Raw genomic sequence first — 25,782 nt, 5'->3', positions numbered from 1 at the left:
AGCATATTTCAACACTGATCTGGGGGAGGGGCAGGCGAGGACTTTCTTTAGAGATAACAGAGGGTCCTTCTCCATGTTCTGTGCAGGTCATCCGTTCTCTACTGTATCTGCCAGTTAGCACAAAGCATACTGGTGAATTTATGATGTGAGAGATGGAATTGGAACCTATGAAACTGATTTCATGTAGGTAGGGTTGCCAGGCGTCTGATTTTTGACTGAAATGCCCAGTCGAAAAGGGACCCTGGCGGCTTCGGCCGGCACTGCTGACTGGGCCGTTATAAGTCCGGTCAGCAGCGCAGTGGGGGCCCAGGCCTAAGGCAGGCTCCCTGCAGGTCCCTGCAGCCTCTAGACACGTGGATGGCCAGGAGGTTCCGCGCGCTGCCCTCGCTCCGAGGGCTGGCTCTGCAGCTCCCATTGGCCGGGAACCGCGGCCAATGGGAGCTGTGGGGGCAGCGGCTGCAGGTGTGAGGGTAGCACGTGGAGCCTCCCTGGCTGTCCATGCATCTATGGGCTACAGGGACCTGGCAGCCACTTCCCAGGAGCCACAGTAACCGCCGCCGGGATCCCAAACCCCATCCTGTAACCCAACCTCCTGCCCCAGCCCAGAGTCGCCTCCTGCACCCAGACTCCCTCCCGGAGCGTGCACCCCCGCAACCCCGTGTCCCAGCTCTCGCATCCCAAATCCCTCATCCCCGACCTCACCCCAGAGCCCACACCCCCAGCTGGAGCCCTCATCCCCTCTTGCATCCCAACCCCTTGACTCAGCCCGGAGCCCTCTCCTGCACCCCAAACCCTTCACCCCCTGCCCCACCTTAGAGCCTGCACACCCAGCTGGAGCCATCACCCACCCCCCACTCAAACCCCCTGCTCCAAGCTGCTGAAAGTGAGTGAGGGTGGCGGAGAGCAAGCAACAGAGGGAGGGGGGATGGAGCAAGTGGGGGCAGGGCCTCGGAGAAGGGGAGGGAATTGGTGGGGCCTCTAGGAAGGGGTGGGTGTGGGGTAAGGGTTTTGGGTTCTGTTTGATTAGACAGTTGGCAATCCTACATATAGGGGCATAAAATGGAAAATACCTCTTATCCCTATTTGAGCTGGACTGGATTCAAACTAGTGATCTACAGGTTAAAGATGCTGTAGGTCATTAGCAATATCCTAAGGCATCATCTCACCCAATAAATGCTAACTTAAGAAATGGTCATAGATACATATTGTAAATGGAGCTGATAGCACTAGGTACAGTTACAGGTGCCTGACACTTCGCATTATGATATTCTGTTTTCAGCTGCTTATAACTTTGCCAGACTTCTACTGTTTAGGCTGAAATTTTCATAGATTCATAGATACTAAGGTCAGAAGGGACCATTCTGATCATCTAGTCCGACCTCCTGCACAGCGCAGGCCACAGAATCTCACCCACCCACTCCTATGAAAAACCTCACCCATGTCTGAGCTATTGAAGTCCTTAAATCATGGTTCAAAGACTTCAAGGAGCAGAGAAGCCTCCCTCAAGTCAACCATGCCCCATGCTACAGAGAAAGGCGAAAAACCTCCAGGGCCTCTCCAATCTGCCCTGGAGGAAAATTCCTTCCCGACCCCAAATATGGCAATCAGCTAAACCCTGAGCATATGGGCAAGATTCACCAGCCAGATACCCAGGAAAGAATTTTCTATAGTAACTCAGATCCCATCCATCTAATATCCCATCTCAGGGGATTTGGCCTATTTACCCTGAATATTTAAAGATCAATTACTTACCAAAATCCCATTATCCCATCATACCATCTCCTCCATAAACTTATCGAGTAGAATCTTAAAGCCAGATAGATCTTTTGCCCCCACTGCTTCCCTTGGAAGGCTATTCCAAAACTTCACTCCTCTGATGGTTAAAAATCTTCGTCTGATTTCAAGTCTAAACTTCCTGGTGGCCAGTTTATACCCATTTGTTCTTGTGTCCACATTGGTGCTGAGCTGAAATAATTCCTCTCCCTCTCCTGTATTTATCCCTCTGATATATTTATAGAGAGCAATCATATCTCCCCTCAACCTTCTTTTAGTTAGGCTAAACAAGCCAAGCTCCTTAAGTCTCCTTTCATAAGACAAGTTTTCCATTCCTCGGATCATCCTAGTAGCCCTTCTCTGTACCTGCTCCAGTTTGAATTCATCCTTTTTAAACATGGGAGACCAGAACTGCACACAGTATTCTAGGTGAGGTCTCACCAGTGCCTTGTATAACGATACTAAAACCTCCTTATCCCTACTGGAAATGCCTCTCCTGATGCATCCCAAAACCGCATTAGCTTTTTTCACAGCCATATCACATTGGCAGCTCATAGTCATCCTATGATCAACCAATACTCCAAGGTCCTTCTCCTCTTCCGTTACTTCTAATTGATGCATCCCCAATTTATAGCTAAAATTCTTGTTATTAATCCCTAAATGCATAACCTTACACTTCTCACTATTAAATTTCATCCTATTACTATTACTCCAGTTTACAAGGTAATCCAGATCCTCCTGTATAATACCCCGATCCTTCTCCGAATTGGCAATACCTCCCAGCTTTGTATCATCTGCAAACTTTATTAGCACACTCCCACTTTTTGTGCCAAGGTCAGTAATAAAAAGATTAAGTAAGATTGGTCCCAAAACCGATCCCTGAGGAACTCCACTGGTAACCTCCCTCCAACCTGACAGTTCGCCTTTCAGTAGGACCCGTTGCAGTCTCCCCTTTAACCAATTCCTTATCCACCTTTTGATGTTCATATTGATCCCCATCTTCTCCAATTTAACTAATAATTCCCCATGTGGCACGGTATCAAATGCCTTACTGAAATCTAGGTAAATTAGATACACTGCATTTCCTTTATCTAAAAAATCTGTTACTTTTTCAAAAAAGGAGATTAGATTGGTTTGGCACGATCTACCTTTTGTAAAACCATGTTGTATTTTGTCCCATTTACCATTGACTTCAATGTCCTTAACTAATTTCTCCTTCAAAATTTTTTCCAGGACCTTGCATACTACACATGTCAAACTAACTGGCCTGTAGTTACCCGGATCACTTTTTTTTCCTTTCTTAAAAATAGGAACTATATTAGCAATTCTCCAATCATTCGGTACTATTCCTGAGTTTACAGATTCATTAAAAATTCTTGCTAATGGGCTTGCAATTTCAGGTGCCAATTCCTTTAATATTCTTGGATGAAGATTATCTGGGCCCCCCGATTTAGTCCCATTAAGCTGTTTCAGTTTCGCTTCTACCTCTGATATGGTAATATCTACCTCTATATCCTCCTTCCCATTTCTCATGCTACCATTATCCCCAAGATCCTCTTTAGCCTTATTAAAGACTGAGGCAAAGTATTTGTTTAGATATTGGGCCTAGATTATCTTTAACCTCCACTCCATCCTCAGTGTTAAGCGGCCCCACTTCTTCCTTCTTAGTTTTCTTCTTATTTATATGGCTATAGAACCTTTTACTATTGGTTTTAATTCCCTTTGCAAGGTCCAACTCTACTCGACTTTTAGCCTGTCTCACTTGATCCCTACATGTTCTGACCTCAATTAGGTAGCTTTCCTTGCTGATCCCTCCCATCTTCCACTCCCTGTATGCTTTCTGCTTCTTCTTAATCACCTCTCTAAGATGCTTGCTCATCCAGCTTGGTCTACAACTCCTTCCTATGAATTTTTTCCCCTTTCTTGGGATACAGGCTTCCGATAGTTTCTGCAGTTTTGATTTAAAGTAATCCCAGGCCTCCTCTACCTTTAGATCCATAAGTTCTTCAGTCCAATCCACTTCCCTAACTAATTTCCTTAATTTTTGAAAGTCAGCCCTTTTGAAATCAAAAACTCTAGTTGCAGATTTATTTTTGTTAATCCTTCCATTTAGTTTGAACTGAATTAGCTCATGATCACTTGAGCCAAGATTGTCCCCTACAACCATTTCTTCTATGAGGTCCTCGCTACTCACCAAAATTAAATCTAAAATGGCATCCCCTCTAGTCGGTTCAGCAACTACTTGATGAAGGAATCCATCAGCTATCGCATCTAGGAAAATCTGAGCCGTATTATTATTACTAGCACTGGTCCTCCAGTCTATATCTGGGAAGTTAAAGTCTCCCATGATCACGCAGTTTCCATTAGTATTTACTTTATTAAAGACATTAAAAAGGGCTCTATCCATATCCAAATTAGATCCCGGAGGTCTATAGCACACCCCAAGCACTATCGTAGGAGAGGCTTTACTAGTTTTCTTCCCCAATGTAATTTTTGCCCAGACAGACTCTGTCTTATCCATTGCATCGCTTCTTATTTCTTTACATTCTACCTCATCATTGATATACAATGCTACTCCACCCCCTTTGCCTTTGTTTCTGTCTTTCCTAAAGAGCACATACCCTTCAATACCTGTAGTCCAGTCATGACTACTATTCCACCATGTTTCTGTTATCCCTATGATATCTGGTTTCACTTCCTACACCAGTAGCTCTAGTTCCTCCATTTTGTTACCTAGACTCCTCGCATTGGTGTATAAACATCTTAATTTTTGCTGTTTGGCCTCGCTCACATTTTGTACCCTATTAGGCACAGTCATTCTACATCCAGTATAACCTATTAGACTAGTATCCACACCGCCCTCCCTCCTTATATACATTCTCCTACCCACGTCTGTATCCGTTCTTACTTCGTCTTCTTCCCTCTCAATGCTAAAATCTGGCGTGGAGATTTTCTGGACATCTCCCATCCATCTCCCCCCAATTCCTAGTTTAAAGCTCTCTTTATCAGTTGTGCCAGCCTCGATCCTAGAAGTCTATTTCCTTCCCTAGTGAGATGAAGTCCATCCCGAGAGAACTGACCTCTGTCCGTGAATGCCTCCCAGTGGTCATACATCCCAAAGCCCTCCTTATAGCACCACTGCCTAAGCCATCTGTTGACAGTCATAATCTTGTCAGACCTTTGTTGCCCTTCTCTAGGAACAGGAAGGATCCCGCTAAAGATCACCTGAGCCTCAATTTCCTTAAGCGTCTTCCCCAGCCTAGCATAGTCTCCCTTAATACTTTCCAGCGAGAATCTAGCCGTATCGTTTGTTCCCACATGAAGGATAATTAGGGGATTCTTTCCCGCTCCCTTTAGGATCCTTTTCAACCTCAGGTCTACATCCCGTATCTTAGCACCCGGAAGACAGCACACCCTTCTATTCTCAGGATCAGCTCTAGTTACAGGCCTGTCTATTCTTCTCAATAAAGAGTCCCCGATCACATAGACCTGCCTTTTCCTGGTGACAGTGCTATTCTCCAGTGTCTCCCCTGTTCCCTCTGGCTGCAAGTTCTTTCCATTCTTATTTTCCCTTACAATCTTCTTCAACCCATCCTGTATCCTCCTGGGGCTCATATTTGGTGTAGTCTCCCTTGACTCTTCCCCTTTTTCTATAGGGCTAGCCTCTCTTCTCTTCTTCCTTACCCTTCCACCTTCAACAAGTACCTGCTGAGTCCCTTCTTCATTTTCCAACTCTGCAAACCTGTTCCTAAGCTCTATTTCTCCTTCACTAGCCAGTCTTTTTCTCTGCCTGGTTCTTTGAGTCACATGTTTCCACTGACCACTTTCCTCATCCAGTCTCTCCTCAAAATTCCCCAGCCCTGGTTCCATCTGTGAGTCTGAGCTTTTCCCTTCAGATACCTCATATCTTTGCTCCATCATCTGCTCAAACCCCTTCCTATACTCAACCAGACTTTCCACCTGCATCTCCAAACCTCGGATCTTTTCCTCCATCAGCTCTATCAGACGGCATTTCATGCAGAAAAAACTCTTACCGGTTCCCCCCTCCAGGATCATGTACATACCACAGCGTCCACATCCAGTCATCCTCAATGTGTCTTTCACTGCAGGAGTCACTCCCACAGCTGCCTCTGTATCTGTCATCTCCTTCCCACCTAAATCCTGTTAATCTGGGAAACACAAGCCACACCAAAAAGACCACAACCCCCCCAGCAAAAGCAAACCCCAAACAAGCACCACAAGCCAAACTCCATTTTCCATGCTGTGTGTCTGTTTTTTAGTCAGATTTTTGTTTTCTGTAGGCGGTGTATGGCCATCCCTCCCTATCAGTCTGAGAGGGAAGTCACACCTCCTCACTGTTACACCCTTAGAGTAGCAGTCTAGCAAAGGAGGAAATTAGCAGTTTGTGATACTTGGGCCCTCTAAGATGGGCTGAGCAACAATCAGTTTGGGTAGAGCAATACAGAGTCTTGGAGCCCAGGCCCCCAGGTAGGGTGGAGCACCAAACAATCTAGTGCTCTGGTCTGTAGTGAGGGCAGAACAGCAAAGAAGCCTAGGGGCCCAGGCCCTCAGGCAGGGTGAGGCATCAAATAGGCGTCCTTACTCTAGCAGATGGCCAAAAACCTAGAACTGGCCTAAAGATGGAGAGGTTGTCATCCTAGGGGTAGGGGGGCAGGGAGACCCAGGCCCACTCTACTTCACTGGGTTCTAGTCCAGGGCAATACTAGTGGTGGAGTGTTCTGCCACTGGGTCAGTGGGGATCTGCCCACAACACACTGATCTAGAATCAAGCCAAGACTCAACCAGACTGTAGTCTAGTTTGCCTGGGCTACTTCCTACATCCCTTTTATGTGGTACCTCCATTTTGTGGGTGTCCTCTATCTTCCGAGGGCAGGTGGCCAGTGGTAGTCACCGCAACCCCTCGGCATCTTGATTGGCCGGTTGCTATAGCAAGATCTCAGTATGGCTGAGATCCTTTTCAGGTTCCAGCCTCATATGAGATGCATCTGTCTCCCTTGACAGCTCCAGCCCAACTGAGCTGCAGGACCTGCCTTTCATACTTTTGGTTCCTGTCCTGCCCCTCTGCTTCTGATGGGCTGGGCTTGGCCTTCCTGGCTCAGCCCACCAGAGGGCAGGTTGTGGTCTCTCCCTGTCAGTTTCAGAGGGAAGCCATGCCTCCTTGCTATAGTTTTGTTTAAGTTTCAGCTAAAACACTTCAGCCGGTTCCAGGAATGAGATTAGGGAAAAATAAATTGGCCCATGTTAAAAAAAAAAAAAAAATCTTATCACAATTTCATTGAGATGATTTTGCACCTCCCTGCTATGGAGCAAGAGCTTGAAATTTGAGGGGGTTGTTCTGTTGTAAGGGAAGTGCCTTTTGCTGTTTCTGTGGAAAAACTGCCCAAATTAGACTAAGTTATAAACCTCTGGGAAAATTGCAATTTGTAAGTACTCAATAGAGGCTTTTGTAACTATGCCTTAGTGGGTCACAACTGAGGATGCCAAATTCAGGATGAATTGCTGAGAAATAGGGCAAACACAACCCAAAACTAGTGGTTATTCTTTTATAAGATATACCAAACCAACCACAAAAGTAATCTCCCATTTCACCGCACTGGCTAATAAGAAAACATAAAGGCAGTTTCCTCAGGCATTTCAATTCTTATATCACCACCAAAAACACTGGATTCAGAGATGAGTGGTTCTTTACAACCAGTCTCATCATATAATAGGTTCTTCTGATCCCAAAGGACCAGCCACACACCCAGGTCAATATATAACTTAGATCTTACCCGAAAATCATGCTGATGCCAATCCTTTATTATCTAAAATCTAAAGGCTTATTTATAAAAAGAAAGAAAGGTGAGAGTTAAAATTGGTTAAAGGAACCAATTACATAAAGTAATGGCAAAGTTGTTGGTTCAGGCTTGTACCAGTGATGGAATAAACTGCTGGGTTAAATCAAGTCTCTGGAGTACATCCACAGCTTGGATGGGTCATTGTCCTTTGTTCAGAGCTTCAGTTTGTAGCAAAGTTCCTCCAGAGATAAGAAGCAGAATTGAAGATAAAATGGAGGAGTTTCTAGGGCCTTTTATAGCTTTTGCCATGTGGAGGGCATTCCATTGTTCTTACTGTGGAAAATTACAGCAACAAGATGGAGTTTGGAGTCACATTGGCAAGTCACATGTTCATGCCCAGTTTCCCTAGTCATTGCAGGAAGCACATTTACATGACAGTCCACTCAGTGTAGATGGGCGTCTCCTATGGTCCATTGTCAACCAAGTGATGAACCACTTAACTTGAATAGTCCCTCCAAGATGTGCTGGTGAGCTACCTTGTGGGCAGTACCCCAGGAGCAAACATTTGAAATCCAGGTAAAGAGCCAATACTTATACCTTCAAATACAAAACTGTTACATGTATACAGATAGCATAATCATAACCAGCAAATCATAACCTTTTCATAGACACCTCACTTGACAACCTTTGTACAAGATTTGCTGCAAATATATAACAGTGGTTGCAACAATTACCTATATGGTCATATTTTAATCAGATAACATCACAGTTTGTTATAGTCTGTGAGCTAAGTTCTCATAAGACTCTGTCTGCGCTGGGCATGCTCCATTCCAGGGCTGCAGAGGCCAAACAGGACTTTCTGAGCCGTTGCTGCTTCTGAGTTCTGTGGGCTATTTTGGGGTCAGGCATCACAACTAACAATTGGGAGACTCCCCCCTGTGTCTTCAGTGTTCCCTCTGCTGATTCTCAGTTTTTGTAGAGGAAGAAACTGCCTGAGTGTAATGCAGAGTCCACTGGATGAAGTTGACTGGGATTGGGAGAGGTGTGGGGGTGGGAATGGGAAATGACTAGACTGGGAGATAAGGGCTGGGTTAGAGAGACTGAGATTGAATGTGGAGCTGGGGTGTGAGTTCCAGAAATGGGTGGGCAAAGAAACTGAGGAGAGAAGGAGGCCATGGCAGTTGACTGGAACTAGGAGTTGAGGTGGAGGGAATACAGGACTCAGATGAGAAGCCCAGGTAGGGAGACTCACTGGGTAGGGAGAATGGGACTGGGATGAGGAACTCGTAGGTGGAATGGGGGTTGGCTAAGCAGTAAGACCTGGGTTAGGGCAAGGGGCTAGTGATGGGGATTAGGGTGAAGAGGTGGGGGGCAGGGAAGAGGCAAGAGAGGGACAGAGTAGAGGGAATGGGGTGGACGGGGTCAGGCTTGGGGAAAAGTGGGGAGAAGGGTCTGTGACCACTAGAACACACTCCTCTTCAGAACCTAGAATGTCAGCAAATGTATGTGAAATCCACTGGCAAAGTGTGTGTCTCCTCCTCCTCTAGTGGCTGGTCCACACAGAGGATGAGAACCTTCTGCTGGTGCCACCATAATTCCGTTAGCTAAATTGGCAAAGGTCTGTGCTGTGAATCTAAGGATTTCAGTTCTTCTGATGACTCATGTGGGTGTCAGTATGATTCCACATGGTGGAATTTGTTATTTCAGTTTAGTTTTTCAGAAATCTGGGAAGTTGCACATAAAAAACCTTATGTAGAAAAAAAAACATTGATTGCAAAAAATGTAGGAAATGTCAGTTTTAAAGTTGTCCATGCAACCTTAATTTGGCTCCCTTGTGCATATGCGTTGTGATACAATCTTTAATTAGATGGTCACATGCTATTTTTTTCCACAAGCCCTGTTTGATTCAGAGCACAGGATGGGCCATGCAGGGTTGTTTAGTGAAAAAGGCCTTTAGTACTTCTGCCTCATTTGTTGCGGAAATTGGAAGGGGTGTGGTGAATGAGGCAGGGACTTTGTAATATGGAATTTCTTGGCTAGATTGGAGAGAGGTAAATAGTGGTGTCCCCCAGGGGTCTATACTGGGACCAGTCCTATTCAACATATTCATAAATGATCTGGAAAAAGGGATAAATGGGGAGGTGGCAAAATTTGCAGATGATACAAAACTATTCAAGATAGTTAAGTGCCAAACAGACTGCGAAGAGCTACAAAAGGATCTCACAAAACTGGGTAATTGGGCAACAAAATGGCAGATGAAATTCAATGTTGATAAATACAACGTAATTCACATTGGAAAACATAATCCCAACTACACATAAAATAATGGGGTCTAAAATAGCTGTTACCACTCAAGAAAGAGATCTTGGAGTCATTGTGGATAGTTCTCTGAAAACATTCACTCAGTGTGCAGCGGCAGCCAAAAAAGTGAACAGAATGTTGGGAATCATTAAGAAAGGGGTAGGTAATAAGACAGAAAACATCATATTGCCTCTATATAAATCCATGGAACAGCCACATCTTGAATACTGTGTGCAGCTGTGGTTGCCCCATCTTAAAAAAAACAAAAAAACAAATTGGAATTGGAAAAGGTTAAGAAAAGGGCAACAAAAATGATTAGGGGTATGAAACGTCTTCCATAAGAGGAGAGATTAATAAGACTGGAACTTTTCATCTTGGAAAAGAGACAAGTAAGGGGGGTATGATAGAGGTCTATAAAATCATGACTGGTCTGGATAAAGTAAATAAGGAAGTGTTATTTACTACTTCTCATAACACAAGGGTCACCAAATGATATTAATAGGCAGCAGGTTTAAAACAAACAAAAGGAAGCATTTTTTCACACAACTCACAGTCAACCTGTGGGACTCCATGTCAAAGGTTGTTGTGAAGGCCAAGACTATAACATGGTTCAACAAAGAACTAATAAATTCATGGAGGATAGGTCCATCAATGGCCATCAGCCAGGATGGGCAGGGATGGTGTTCCTTGCCTCTGTTTGCCAAAAGCTGGGAATGGGCAACAGGGGATGGATCACTTGATGATTACCTGTTCTGTTAATTCCTTCTGGAGGACCTGGCATTTGTCACTGTTGGAAGACAGCTACTGGGCTAGATGGACCTTTGGTCTGATCCAGTATGGCCATTCTTATACCACTAGAATGCCCCTCTCCTTTGTTTGAGATTTGCTCAAATTAGTCACTGCCCACGTACACCAATTTAAATGATAAACTTTGGCTTAAATTGTAATCATAGTTGAGGAGGCTAGTGTGCACTTAAGTTAGTAATGCATGTAGCCGTAACCAACCTATTTGTGCAGCTCATGTGGGTATGCTAAAATGTACAGGAGAGAGCCGCTTTCCTGTGCAGTTTAAGAACTCCACACTTGGGGAAGACTTCATTCTAGTCTGGCTACATTCCTAATCTTCACTGGAAAAGAGCTTCTGTTCATGATTTTCTTCAGCGAAATGCCTTCCCCATCGGTGGAGCTCCCAAAGTGAGGAGGGGCAAAGGCAAGGGCTTCTGCTGACCATATGCAGTTCATTGGAGTTGCAGACAACGATCCTGCTGACCTTTATCAGGTTCTCAGGAGCCCATCCTTATCCCTCTCAGATCTTAAGATCCACACAAACCTTTGTTTCAGCTACTGTGTAGCTTACAAAATTGGTCAGAACCCTTCCTTAATCCTTTTGCACACCATAGGAGGTGCCGGCCCCCAGCAAACTGCAGGAGTCTTTCCCCAGCCCTTGCACACCATACAAAGTCTCAGCCCTAATTATTCCAATTAATATGCAACAATTTATGTTACTAGCCAGTTCAATGTGAAACTAAGTCTGCTTGGGAAGTACTTATCCAGCTTATTATTTTTGGATATTAATTTGGGATAGAGTGCACTATGCACTATGGTGTATATATGCACTACATAATGCGCTACATAATTTCTATTTAAGGCCTCATAGTTACATGGTGTTATATTTCTGTACAGGGGTTAAGTGGAACTTAAAAATAGTGTAGACCTTGTACTGGCCATCTGAACTGAGCTATTTTCCTGTTAAATTTCAACTTTTCAACTGTAGCCATTTCAAGTGGAGGATTTTTTAAAAAACTAACTAAAAACCTCGTAGGTTTTTTAAAATGGAACATGTTTGTTTTTCACTCCTTCATTCTGAAAACAGCTGTTTAAACTTTAAAAAACAAACAAAAAACCTTGAAAAGACACTAAGTTGGAAAATTTTAAACACAAATGTGGTGATTTCAGAATTTATGACTGGATAAAAACAGAGGTTAGAATATAAACTTTTATGCAACCTTAACTATTGCCAGGTGGCTGCTATGAGAATCTGTATTAATTTCAGGTTTGAGGAAAATAGTCAGTTGTTTAAGTAAAATAAGATTCTGTATGTCCATTTTGATTTTCATTTAACTGAGTACTTTTCTACATCTTTCACAACTATTGGTATGTGCCTGTATTGTAAAGCTTCTGTTTTTAGCTATGAACATATTGGTCAACTTGTTTGATTCTCTTTTAAAACGTAGCAACGGTATTACCGTACCATTTTTTCCCTTAGGTGTTATTAACCTGAAATATTTTATGTAATTTTGTCATCTGTTTTATTTTGACATCAGAATTTTATTTATACCATATTCTACACCATCAGTCCCTTGACAGGAGAGAATCAGGAGTTAAATTTCTAATATGAGTCAGTAATCCAAAATATGACATTAAATTATGTTGTCTGTGATTACATAAAATCTTTGGGAATTTTGTTTCTTAAATAAAGAGATTCAAGAAATTGGATAAGTGTGCTTCCTCAAAAAAAAGCCCATAGCTTATTTCCCATTAAATATACTGTATAATATTTAGGAAGTTGTAATTTTTCTGCATTTGTAGAAAAATAATAAAAATTTCTGAGTATTGCAGTTCAATCTAGTACCTATGTAAAACGATGACAAAAGTTGGTTAAATATATTTTGTTTTTCTTAAAAAATTTCAGTAAACATTGAAAATATTTAAATTGTATTGATTAATTTGTTTTACTCTCTCAAGCTATCATTTGTCATTTACTGTTCTGTTTTCTTCAAACAGACAACTCGTACATGAATAAAGACCAGAATGGTTCCTCCTCTGAAAGTGAAGACGAGGCAGTGGGTAAATACCATGAGGCCTTGTCCAGAACACAAAGTTCCAGGCCACCAATGGTAGATAGCAGACAGCAAAAAAATTACATTTGGGAAACTAGACAAAAATATAGCCCTCTGTCTGCAGAGTATGATGGGTACAGTAGTGAAGCCTCAATAGACGAAGGTAAGATGTGATTTACAATATTTCTCCCATCATCCCTCACCTTCAGGTTACACTGTGGATAAGAATGTTGCAGTTAAAGACAGTCTGGCTTAGAAATAGTCACTATCTGCTGGTAACTCTAAAATATTTTTCTATATCTGCATACATTACAAAAGACGGGTACCAACATGCTTTCATGTCCTTCCCAAAAGCACTGCATATGGAATTTAATATGGGAGGAATTAATATCATGCAACTTTACCAACAGTAACATTTTTTTTTGGAAGAACTCCTTTTAAGCTGATTTTTGTGGGATTAAGAGGGAAACATGGTGGCTCCTGATGAAGTAGTATAGGTACAAAATTACAAGACATACTTGCTGGATCCTTTGTACAGAGGTATACTTCATGCTTATGTTGACTTTTATAGCTCCAAAGTATAGCTTATCTTTCAGTGGAATTTATTCTATTATGTTATTAGCATGTAAATGACAGGAATGTCTCATGTCTTTTAAATCACAGGAGTTAAGAACCAAAAAAATTTGTTTTGTTAATAAAAATACCTAAAGGTCAAATTTTGAAAATAGATCCTTTTTTTTGGCATATTTTTGAATCTTCAGTTCATGTCAGTTAGGGTGTGCCTATACTGCAGTTGTGAGGTGTGATTGCAGCTTGAGTAGACAGACATACCCGAACTAGCTTTAATTTAGCTAATTCAGGTACTCTTAGCAGTGAAGCCATGGCAGCCTGAGCTTCAGCTCAGGCTAGCCAGCTGAGTAATTACCCAGGGTTCTGAGTGGGCTTGTACAGCCATGCTGAATCTTGTGCTGCTACGGCTTTACTGGTATCCAAACGTGCTAGATTAAAGCTAGCTAAGGTATGTCTACACAAGCTGCAATCATCCCCCATGATTGCCGTGTAGATAGCTAAGTACACAGTCAGTCACTGAGATGTCAAAATTGTATCATTTGCATCTGGAAATAGTTCCAGGTGCAAAATTGTATCTGTAAGCATTTCCAAGCATAAAAACGGAGTTCTGGCTGAGGTCCAGTTTAAAAAAAAAAATCAGGTTGTATTTTTCATGTGGGTGCAATGGTAAGACTTTCTTGATGGAGTAATTAGACATTTTAATTGTACATGTAATAAAACTGCAAGTGTATTTTAATCGACACTATATTTTTAAAGATTAAATAATTTTTCCTAGGAAAAAGCAATACATCTCATGTACCAGAGTTTACATTTAAGTATAGCTTGCAACCTAAAAACATCCTTACAAATTTGGAAAGTCTTTTCATAATGTGAGAGCTAATTTGTTTTTGTTTTGGAAAAATGTCCATTTACCACTTCAGCTAAAAGAGATGTTATTTTTGTGACCCTTTCTTCCACTTCTTAGGTTGGAAGCAGGGGCTGGATGGGTACTTCCTATGGCAGGACACAGAGATAGAACAGGTACACCATACTTGAAGCTCACAGCAGAGTAAGATCATTCTTTTTCAGTCTTCACATCTAAATTCCTCAGTCCTTTTGCTTCAAAACCGCATTTTAGGAGATTGGCGAGCTTGAGTCTCAGCATTTAGGGAGGAAAAAGGAGAAGTGATGGTTATTGTTTGCTCAGGAAGCATTGGGAGAAAGGCAAAGATGAGTAAGGGTAGAAGGATGTGTTTTCTCTTTCAGTTCCTTTTATCTACTTAAACCTGCCAACAGCAACATCTACATTCCCTCTCCTACCCTGCTGCCTTTTCCCCCCAACATCTATGTACTCCATGCTATGTGGGGAGCCAGCTTCACCTGGAGCTACTTGAAGGGAGAATTATAGGGGATACTAGCTGGGGTTGGGAAAGGGAGATGTTGCCATCAGCAAATAGGAGAAGAAAGATACAGAATCTAATGTAGCCTCAATGCTGTTTGCCTCTTTCCTTTCAAGTGGCTCCCACTTGCTCACTTCCTCCTACCTCAAAGTTTCTGAGATTTGAATCTGAACCCATCTCCTAAACTTCCCCTCCCCTTCCCTGCTCCCGAGCTTGTCTTGCAGGGGCAGTGAGATTTTACCAGCCACCTTCTTTTGCGTCCTGGGGCAAAAAGCTGGGGCTTGTGCTGTCTTCCCCCTGAGCTGGAGTCCTTATTCTTCAAGCTGGAAATTTAGAACATGATTGGAGTCCATGATAGATGGACCATTCTTGGCAGGTTCTAAGCACAGCAGCTAGGAGTCTGCCAGCCTGCTGCAGATGTCATCAGTGCCCATGCTTCCAGACAGTGTCTCCATTCAAGAAATGGGATAATTGTCACAAAAAAAATGGTCAACAACTTAGGTGGTAAATTGACTAATTTAATTTATTATAATGGAAATGTTTGTAGAAAAAAATTAAAGGAAATTTTAAAAAGTTTGATTTAAAATATGTTCAATTTCAGGTTATTTGCATATATGTTCTATATTTTAATTTACAGAAAAAATGTCAAAGTAATATTTATCAGAGTTTTTTGAATACTTATTTTGCATTTGCTGTCATCAAGAGCTGAGCTCCAGCAGTGTTGTCTGCCAGAAAACCTGCAGTTGTGAGCAAAGCATTTGTAGAATCAGGGCCATGTTTTATAATTATTTCTGTAGCCATTAGTCTCCATGAGATGCTGCTCAATAATGTTACACAAATCAACAAAAAAAAATCATAGTGTTCTTTATAATATGTTATGACCTGAAGGTGGTACACTACAGTATATATTTTGTTGATACTTCGTAGTTCTTCCAAAACAATTTCAAATACAACAGCAAATTCCTTGCATCATTATTAAAATATATTCCATACAAATTTGCTCTGAATACAGGAAAAGACAAGGAAGAGTATGCATGGTTGCGTTCTATTCACCAAGAAAGGCAAGCTTCACATCCTAGAGCTTTAGTGACAAAGAAAGTGGGAACCTGATAAAAAAACACCTGCAGTTCATAAAAAGAGGCTGGAGCGTACAACCAGCCAGTTCAGACATGTTCAGAGAACAATGTTTAAACATTTGAAGTTACAGTCTCAGATTAAAAGCGAAGAACATCAAGGAACTTTTTAGTCATTTTGTTTCAGTGTAAATTATGCAATGTCAAGTCTTACTGTTTCTGAAACCTGGACATGAATCCTTAATGCTATGAGGCAGCACAGCAATCCTAACTGATATTTTTCAATAAATAGTTTAGTTTTAGTTTACTTGATATAACTTCGTGTTAAACTATAAATATAGATGATGTAAAGACAAATAATAGAGAAATTTCTTAATTCTTTGGAAAAAGGAACAACATTACTCTGTGTACTTAAGGAAAATGTCATATAAGAAATAAACAGTTTTAGTACTTAGTAACATCTTTGCTCCCCGTCTTTTTAGATTTTCACAAATGTGTTTAATCTTTTCTACTTCTATATTTTAGTCCCACTTTCAGAACATTAAAGCCTTCAATCCCTGTGCATAACTCCTACTGAAATCAACAGGAATTCCACCATAGGTCAGGAGCAATATGAGCTGATAAAACTACAATGGTTTTCCATTTTTAGAAACGTGTGCTATTTTTTTTGAGGGGGGGCAATTAATTAGTAGTTCTGTCACAGTATATGCCCTACTATATATTTTCAAAGGAGGGACCCATATATGTATTTTTACCAATAGGTGTCTTTTCTGCACTTTAACAATTTACTTATATTTTTGTTTACTTTTTTATTTGGCTAGTCGTGCTCTTGTTTGTTTAAAAAACAACAACATGTACATAAAATCTTACAACAGGACAGGCAAGAAACAGAATCTTGTGGTTAACACATGAGGTTAAGTAAGATTGCACTGCTATATATATTACTTGATTTTTGTAATCCCAAAGTGTAAAAATTCAATGATAATATCCTAAATCTTCTTATACTACTAATATAATACTGACATTAATTACAAAACATGTATCAATACTTGACCAGTATATTGTATTTAATTTCACATTTACAGGATGCATATATTCTGAAAAGTTGTTATTTTGAAGCTTGGAAATATAAGAGAATGTGGCATATTTTGTTATCATTCTTTTGTCCTCTAGGTGGCATATTAATCTTTCTTTCCACCTAGAAGTACTGTGTAGAAATTGACATATCATTGTATAGCATGTCTAATAATCTTCAAATGGAAAAAACAAGTAATAACAACTTATCAATATTTTTATAATATTACTTCTGGTTTTGTGTTTTTACCTGCATTGTTTTATGACTCCATTTTAATTTGCTCCATGAATCTTTCGTTAAGTATTTTAGTTAGAAAAATAGTGTTCTGCTAATTCCAGGAGTTCAAACACAGCTTATGAGCTGGATCTGTCTTGCTTCATGTATTTCTGTAGCAAATATGATATATTAAGATTCTGCAGAATCAAAATTTACCTTCGTAATGGAAGTTTAACCTGAACTGGATTTAGATTCAGGCTTTTCTGCATAGGCCAAAGGATAATTTTACCTCTCATCTGACAAGCTGTAGTGAACTACCTCAGTCTAAGATACAAATGTGTCTTTAAACCCTAGTTTATTACAAAATTAAGAAAAGATCAAGTCAAAGCAAGGTTAAAAGGCACAGAAGATGTACCTAGGCCTGAAACTCCCTCACGTTGCACAGATAGGCTCAAATTGTTGAAGTCACAGAAAAGAGATAAGCAAATGTAATGCCTACATTTCCAGACCTCTGTCAGTTTCACCAGGATTTGGACATGTGCCATTCTCCATGACATACTAGATGTCTATTCAGATCCCAGTGTCAGTTTCCTTTTTTTTGCCATCCTGTTATACCCTCTTTTTATGTGGTCAGGTGTCTACTTACTCATATTAACCAAGAAAGTATCTGTGGCATTTACATCTTGACAATAATGTTTTCTCAGGGAGAGTGAAATAATCTCTGTTCCTTGTTCCTATACCAATGTGATTGTATATCACTTTTAATTATATCCCCTCTTTACTGTACGTATAGTTATTTTTCCTAGCATTTCAAATGCTGCTATGATCCTGTTACATATAAAGTAATCTTCCTTACAGAATGTTATCTGATTTGCAGGATCTGATCCACTTTTACATGTGAAAAATTCTTTATTTCAGCACAGAGTGAATATTTCATACTTCATTAAAATTCTTTTTAAAAAAAGTAAATAAATTATTTCATTTCTTATAATCCAAGCTGCTAAATATTAATATAAATAAAGAATTGTTTGTTTACAACAATTAGTTTTAAGGTGACTGTCCTTTTATGTTTTTAAACCTAAGGCAATTTGTCAGTATCTCTCTGTCATAATTTTAAAGTGACCCTACTTTCTTAGTTCCAATTCATCTGAAATATGATTTCTCAACAGACATTATCTAATCTGTCACAGTGGCCCTTTTAATATATCCTGTCGTAGCTCCTTATTAAATCTAAAAATTGTCATGCCTTTGTCCTCTTCTAACAGTTCTACAGAAGAGGGCAGCATTTTTTCTTTAGAGAAACAGTCTCCTGCGGTTCCTGAAGATAAGTTTTTTGAAGTTGATAATATTAAGATAAACGTGGTGAAACTGAGACATTGCAGACATACGTCAAAAGCTCTAGATTTTTCCTTCTTTCTAAAGCAAGAAATCCTCTAAATTCGAGTTACCCAAAAGAGTGAAAAGGATTTTGCTTTTTATATTCATGAGAACATGCAAAAATGTCTAAGTACACCTTGGATGCCCCTGACTAAGCATGCTTTCCCAAATCTCTTGATCAGCTGAATTCCAAATGATAGCCAGTAAATCTGGGGCATAGTTCCCAAAATTGACACTGCTGTTGTTGCTTATATCAGGAAATCCTCAGTACCACTTGATATGTGGTAACATAGTTGGAATTGTGAGACAAAGTCAGCGGCAACATAAAGAAAAAGAAAGAAAGCTTTAAGGAATATTTAGGTGTTCTCAAGTTAGCTACACTTACCAGTACAGTACAACCGTCGATTCCATCTCCATCCTATTTTAAAGTATTTTTAACAACACTGCAGTCAGTAGTCCTGTGGCTAAAGACTAGGTTGTTCAAAGATTTGGTCTGTAAGATTAATTTGTGTCTTACTCTTCACAAGGGTTTTTGAAAACATATGGAAATACTAAAAGATTACAGCGAGAAAACAGAAGTTCTCTTAAATGAGAATCTGCTGCTCTGTCAGGCATATGGTACTGGCTTTTATTGGCCTTTTGTACATTGTGAAGGTAGAGCAAGAGGTTTCTCTTGTAGTTTTTTTTTTTTACACTTCTCCATCTCTTTTCCCCAGCTAGGCTATCAGCACGGTATGCTTACATATCTATTGGACTGCAGCCACGTTGCTGCTCAGTTTCGTGTCTCTGAATAGGAAGGCAGAGGTTTCTCTGGAACTCTGAGACCTCTGATTCTTCTTCCAGTAGTGTCCCTATGGGTGCTCCACTCTAGGTATGCTAGCACCCCCTGTGCCTTTGATTGGAGATTTCTCATAGCAGTGTCCGTTCAGCCTGCGTGTGTGTCAGTCAGTCTCGTGCCCTGTGCTGCTGTTATATAGCACTGCATAGGCGAACTATCCTCAGTTCCTTCTCAGCCACTCAGACAGAGCTCTGGCAGTTGTCTCGTTGAGATTTCCTCAACTTTCCACTTCTTTTATTAATGGTCAGTAGTAATATTAGAATTAGTTTCTATACTTAGTAATAGTAATTTTTAGCTTATTTTTTCTTTAAGTATTATTTTCTTTTCTTTATATTTAAATAGATATTAGCAAGTGGGTAGCTTTTTCTTTTACTGGGAGGTTATGCCCAGTTCTCCCAGCTTCAGATGCTGTCTGTCATGCTGGGAGGCGATCCTGGTCAGCAACGGGCACTCCCACTGCATCCATTGTCTTGGGAAATCTCATGTCGTCCAGAAGTGTAACTTTTATCTAGCAATGAAATCAAGAGCCAGAAAAAACAGAGAGATAAAGCTCATGATGGAGAACTTTATGCCTATCTTCTGATCCAGGCCAATGGACACTCCCTCCCCTTTCTCCCCCACCCCTTCCGGCGTGCCGGTCTCCAAGCAAATCTGCCTCCATGACCGTTATGCCCCACACCTCCAGGGCATCTAAGAGGAAGACACATGACTCTTTCTGTAAATCCTCAATGGAACATGTCCCTGGCTCACAAGGTAGAGAATCTACCTCTAAAAAGCCAGGGTTGTTGGTATCATCAGCTACCCTAACATCACCAGCTCGCCAATCATGTACTCACAAGGCTGCTGGCTCCTCAGGGAGCCAGAGCATGACTACACCGAAAGATGGCAAAGCCTTGGGCCCAGAGAGGTACTGTTAACTGACTGAGGCAGCAAGAAGGACTCTTCCTCTGCTTCCTCAGTACTGAAGAAGCCCGCTCAGTCTCCAATTGTGTTTTCATTGGAGCTCTTGAGACCTTTGGTACCATCAGCAACCGCGCTTCCTGCTGAGTGCCCAAAATCTACTGTACTGTCACCACTGTCAGCTATGATCACCTCAGTGCAGACTGCAGGCTTGATACTGATAACACCCTCGGTATGACAGGACTTCCATTTCCTCTGGGACCTGGCTGTATCTGAGATGCCAGATTCTTTGCTGTTTGGCTATGATGTGCTGTTGGTACCAAGAACATCAAGATTGCCTGAAATTCGCCTCATACTGTTGTTTTCACTTAAGATCTCTCCAGGCACTTCACCATTCCAGAGTTAGCTTAAGGAAGAGGATTCAGATGAAGACCTTGCCTTGGTGTCTCGGGTGTCAATACTGCGTACTCCCCCTCCCTCCTGTAGAGGCCCCTTTCCAGAAGCCTCAACTGAAACTGTAACTACTTGTGGCTCATGATTACCACCAACACCTCATTGGTTTGAGCTCCCTTGGGTGTCACCTCCTATGCCTTATGCACCTCCTCCTTGCTCATATTGGGACCCTTCGGAGGCTTATCACCAACAATTTTCCAGAGCATCCAGAACCACCTGTCTAAAAAGGGGCATCCTGCTTCACCTGCTCATTCCAGGAGACCTGACCCTCAAAATAAATCTTTTGAGGAGCAGGAAGCTAGAGCTGATAAAGAGGTTTCTCCTACAGCCAGCATCTCCTCTTCATTTCCAAATGAAGCAGTCATGCCGCCTCCTCCTCCATCTCTGGCAGATGATTTTAAACATTTTCAGGATCTGATCAAGAGAGTTGCAGATTCCTTGCAGATTCCTCTTGAGGACGTGGAAGGGCCTCATCATAAGCTGCTTGATATTCTCTGTTCATCCTTATTGGCCCACATAGCTTTGCCTGTTAACAAAGCTCTTCTGGACCCATCGAAGATCTGGCACACCCTAGCTTCTATCCCACCTACATGGAAAAGAGAAGATAAGAAGTATTACGTCCCGGCAAAGGATTGTGGTTTTTATTTTCCTGTCTCTCACTTAACTTCTGGTGGTTGACTCAGTTAATGAAAGTGGAAGGCAGCACCATGCTAAAACCATGCTTCAAGAAAAAGATCATAAGCGTCTGGATTTACTGGGGAGGAAGTCTTATTTCTCAGTCTCCTTAAAATTTAGAATCACCAATTATCAGATGTCAACGGTAAAATATAACCATGTCAATTATACCAAACTGAACTCTGTACTGGACCACCTACCAACAGAGCACAGGGAACAGTTCCAGGCAACTATTGTGGAGAGCCAATTATTTGCCAGAACAGCTCTGCAAGCTGTCACGGTGCCTCTGTGGGTCACAACTGAGAATACCAGATTCAGGACAAACTGCTGAGAAATAGGGCAGAAACACCCAAAACTGGTAGTTATTCTCCCATAAGATATACCAAATCAGCAACAAAAATAAACTTTTGTTTCACCACGCTGGCTAACAAGTAGTCAGAAAAGCAGTTTCCTTAGGCATTCCAGTCCTTGTATCACCACCAAAAACACTAGACTTAATGATGTGGGGTTATTTAAAACCTATTTCATCAAACAAAAGGGTGGTTCTGATCCCAAAGGACCACCCACACACCCAGGTCAATATATAACTCAGCTCTTACCCAATAATCATTCTGTTGCCAATCCTTTAGTATCTAATATCTAAAGGTTTATTTATAGAAAGAAAGGAAAGAAAAAGAAAGAAAGAAAGAAAAATGAGAGTTAAAATTGGTTAAAGGAATTAAATACATATAATAATTGCAAAATTCTTGGATCAGGTTTGTAGAAGTGATGGAATAAACTGCTCGCTTGTTAAGTCTTTGGTTGCTTCCAAATCACTGGAGGATTAGAATGCTCCCATTAGTATAAGTTTATAGTCCAGAGGTTTGAGCAGGAAAGAGGCAAAATGGATACGTTTCCAGCGCCTTTTATAGCCTCTGCCAAGTGAAGAGAAACCCATTGTTCTCACTGTGGAAAATTACAGGGAACCAGATGGTGTTTGGGGGTCACACGGGCAAGTCACATGTCCATGCATGATTTTGCGTAGTCATAGCAGAAGCCATTACCTATACTCCAGATGGAATGTACACAGGAAAGTTGATTAAGTATAGATAGGTGTCTCCCGTGGTCCATTGTGAGTTATGTTCCTTGATGAGCCATTTAACTTGAATAGTCCCTTCAAGATGTGCAGGTTAAATACCTTGTGGGCATTACCACATATTTGAAATACAGGTATAGAGCCAATACTCGTAACTTCAAATACAAAAATGATACATGCATACAAATAGCATAATCATATTCAGCAAATCATAACTTTTCCATAGACACCTTGCTTGACATACTTGTTGCAATTATAAAACAGTGGTAGCCACAATGATATACATGGTTATATTTTAATCAGATAACTTCACACAAGCCTTTCTTGATGCTGCTGATACTGCCACCCATTCAACGCTACAGCAGAAGTATGAGAAGAGCTTCCTGGCTCTAACTTTCTGGATTCGCAAAAGAGGTCCAGAATACAGAAGAGGACCTTCCTTTTGATGGGTCTAAGTTGTTTGCAGTTAGCACGGATGAGAGTCTGCGAACATTAAAGGACTCTAGAACTACCTTACCTTCTCTTGGCATTTACACACTCACCTACAAGAGGGAGCACAGTAAGTTCCAGATGGCCCAGATATCCTGCCGTGCTCAATTCTTTACCTCTCAAAGGTTATATGAATGTCATCGAAAGAACCAGAGATTACAGAGAAGGAAACTTTCTGCCTCTCAGCCTTCCTCCTCGCACACACCCACTTCCAAGCAGCAATTTTGATGGGTTGGTTGAAGGCTCTAATTGCTATTCTCAACCTCTTCAGCTGCACCGATTCACCATCCTTTCTCCCTTTGGCTACACCTTCACCACTTCAGGTGCTCCTGAGAATTGATCGCTATGGACTAGTGAGTTTTGGACATGATTTCCACAGAATACACCATCCACTTTACTGCACATCCACCAATGAACCCCACCCCTTGCTTGTCACTCTTCAGGGACTTCTCTTATGAGAGCTTGCTTTATCAAGAAAGAGTAGGAGCCATAGAATCAGTCCCCAACTTCACAGAGGGAAGGGGTTTTATTCAAGGTACTTTCTGGTACCAAAAAAGAGTGGAGGTTAGAGAGCCATTCTAGACTGAGATTATCAATACCGATGTGAAAGCACAGAAATTCAAAATGATGACACGTGCAGCAATAATTCCATCAGTAGAGTAAGGGGATTGGTTCTCAGCCCTTGACCTTCAGGATTCATATTTCCATATTGCTATTCACCCATCCCACAAATGATTCCTACATTTCATTGTTGGCGATGACCATTTTCAATACAAGTGCACCCCTTCGACCTGTCATTTGCCCTGAGGGTCTTATTGAAAGTCATGTCGGTAGTAGCAGCACAGCTCTGAAGGAAAGGTATTTTAGTATTCCCTTACATGGATGATTGGCTGCTGAAGAGTTGTCCCCTGGAACAGATGTTTTGATCAACCTCCGAGGCCATAGGTCTCTTCTTCAAATTCTTCAGTAACTCACGGGATCAGAGGCAACCTGCTCAGATGGCATAAAATGTTACTATTACACAGCAGGAAACAATCTACTTGTTACATGTACTCTCAAAAATGGACAAGGTTTGACAGTTGGTGTGACCTCAAGCATGTTTCATCAATAACCTCATCACTTCCAGATATACCTCCTAACTCTAAAAACCTCAGGACTATCAATGAACCCCACAAGAGTCCACCTGGCAGCCATCATGGCTTTCCACCCCCACCCCCCGTTAGAGGGTTATTCCATCTTTGCCTACCAACCAAATTGAGTTTCTCAGAGGGCTTGGAAACCTCTATTCACTGATCTGATGCCCTATTCTGGCATGGGATCTTAATCTGGTCCTTAAGTGCCTCACAAGACCACGGTTTGAACCGATGGCTACCTGCTTCCTGATAGCCATTACACTGGCACAACAGGTTGGAGAAATAGTGGCTCTGATGGCACCCTTCACGGTACTTTTTAAGGTCAAGGTCACCCTGCAACCCCCCCCCCCAAATTCTTACCAAGGTTTCTTCCGAGTTCCATATCAATCAGACAATTCACCTGCCTGTCTTCCACCCCAAATCACATCTAGATTACCAGGAGGCATTGCTACAGGAGGCACTCTTGATGTCAGGAGAGCCCTGGCCTTTTATCTGGTTAGGACAGAGTCCTTCGGAAAGACACACAGATTGTCAGTCTCGCAAGCAGATAGATTAAAAGGGTCAGCAATCTCTCACCAGAAGCTTTTCAAGTGGATATCAGGCTCCATTAACTATTGTTACGAGTCTTGCAATATTCAACCACTTTCAAATATACACTTCATTCTGCAAGATCTGTTGCCACTTCTAATACCTTCCCCAAGAACGCCCTCATTATTGATATCTGTAAACCCGCTACTTGAGCGTCTATACTTACGTTCACCGAACACTGTGCTATAACTCATGATTCTGCTTCTGATACTGTGTTCTGCTTATTGGTACTCTTCTCTGTATTGGACTCAACTCTGAAGTCACCTCCACCTTACAGGGTTCTGCTTGGTAGTTACATAGAGTGAAGCACCTGTGCGGACAGTACTTGGACAAAGAAGAAATGGTTAGTCACCTTGTGCAGTAACTGTGGTTCTTCGAGATGTGTATCCATATGGGTGCTCCATTACCGGCCTCCTTCCCCTCTGCTTCAGAGTTCTCTTATTTAGAGCTTTGCAGTAGAGAAGGAACTGAGGGTGGTTCACATGCGCAGTGCTATATAACAATGGCACAGGGCACGACGCTGACTGACATGTATGCGTGGGCTAAATAGACACTATGAGAAATCTCTGACTAAAGGTGCAGGGGGTGCTAGCACACCTAGAGTGGAACACCAAGAGGGGGACACATCTCAAAGAACCACAGTTACTGCACAAGGGTAAGTAATCATTTCTTCTTCTTGCACTTTCTTCCTCTTCCTTTAGCTAAGCATCCATCTTATAGGAAGAGTACCTTCATTGGAGCACCCAGAGAACAGCTGGAAATTCCCTTTGCCTAGCACCGTCTCCCCAGTGCTAATGTCAAAAAGCTCCTTTTCACAGCACCTCAATCAGGCAATCCTATTCATTTTCCCAGCTTGCTGAAACAATGTTTTGGGGCTTCTCCTGAGCAGATACATGTTCAACAGAGCTTCAGATTTTTTTCACCCTTTGAGTACCAATTAAACCAGAACCAAGACTCAGATTAGACGGGGGGGAAGAAATTTAGGTTGGAAATTAGAAGACTTCTAACTGTCATAGGAATGAAGTTCTGGAACAGCCTTCAAGTAGGAGTGGTGGAGGCAAACAACCAAACTAGTTTTAAGAAGGAGTTTGATATATTCATGAACAGGATTATATGACTGGGATAGCACAGAACTGGAATCAATGACTCGGGAGGTCCCTTCCAGAATTATGTTCCTATGTCCTTCCTTTCAGACCACTCTGAGCTTGACTCAGAACACACCATTTCAA

General features: G+C 41.6%; 1 protein-coding gene across 2 annotated transcripts in view; it reads left to right on the top strand.

Moving 5' to 3' along the window:
- The window catches only part of SYT14 (synaptotagmin 14), a 183,417-nt gene that overhangs the window by 63,463 nt on the left and 94,172 nt on the right, over positions 1 to 25,782 (top strand). For both annotated transcript variants that reach the window (XM_038397632.2, XM_038397631.2), the window contains exon 4: positions 12,657 to 12,875. In XM_038397632.2, the coding sequence (XP_038253560.1) occupies positions 12,657 to 12,875 (219 nt within the window). The remainder of the gene's footprint in view (positions 1 to 12,656; positions 12,876 to 25,782) is intronic.

The sequence above is a fragment of the Dermochelys coriacea genome, chromosome 3 (genome assembly GCF_009764565.3).
Source record: "Dermochelys coriacea isolate rDerCor1 chromosome 3, rDerCor1.pri.v4, whole genome shotgun sequence".
Lineage (NCBI taxonomy): Eukaryota > Metazoa > Chordata > Testudines > Dermochelyidae > Dermochelys > Dermochelys coriacea.
This window is presented reverse-complemented; position numbering and strand designations above follow the sequence as displayed.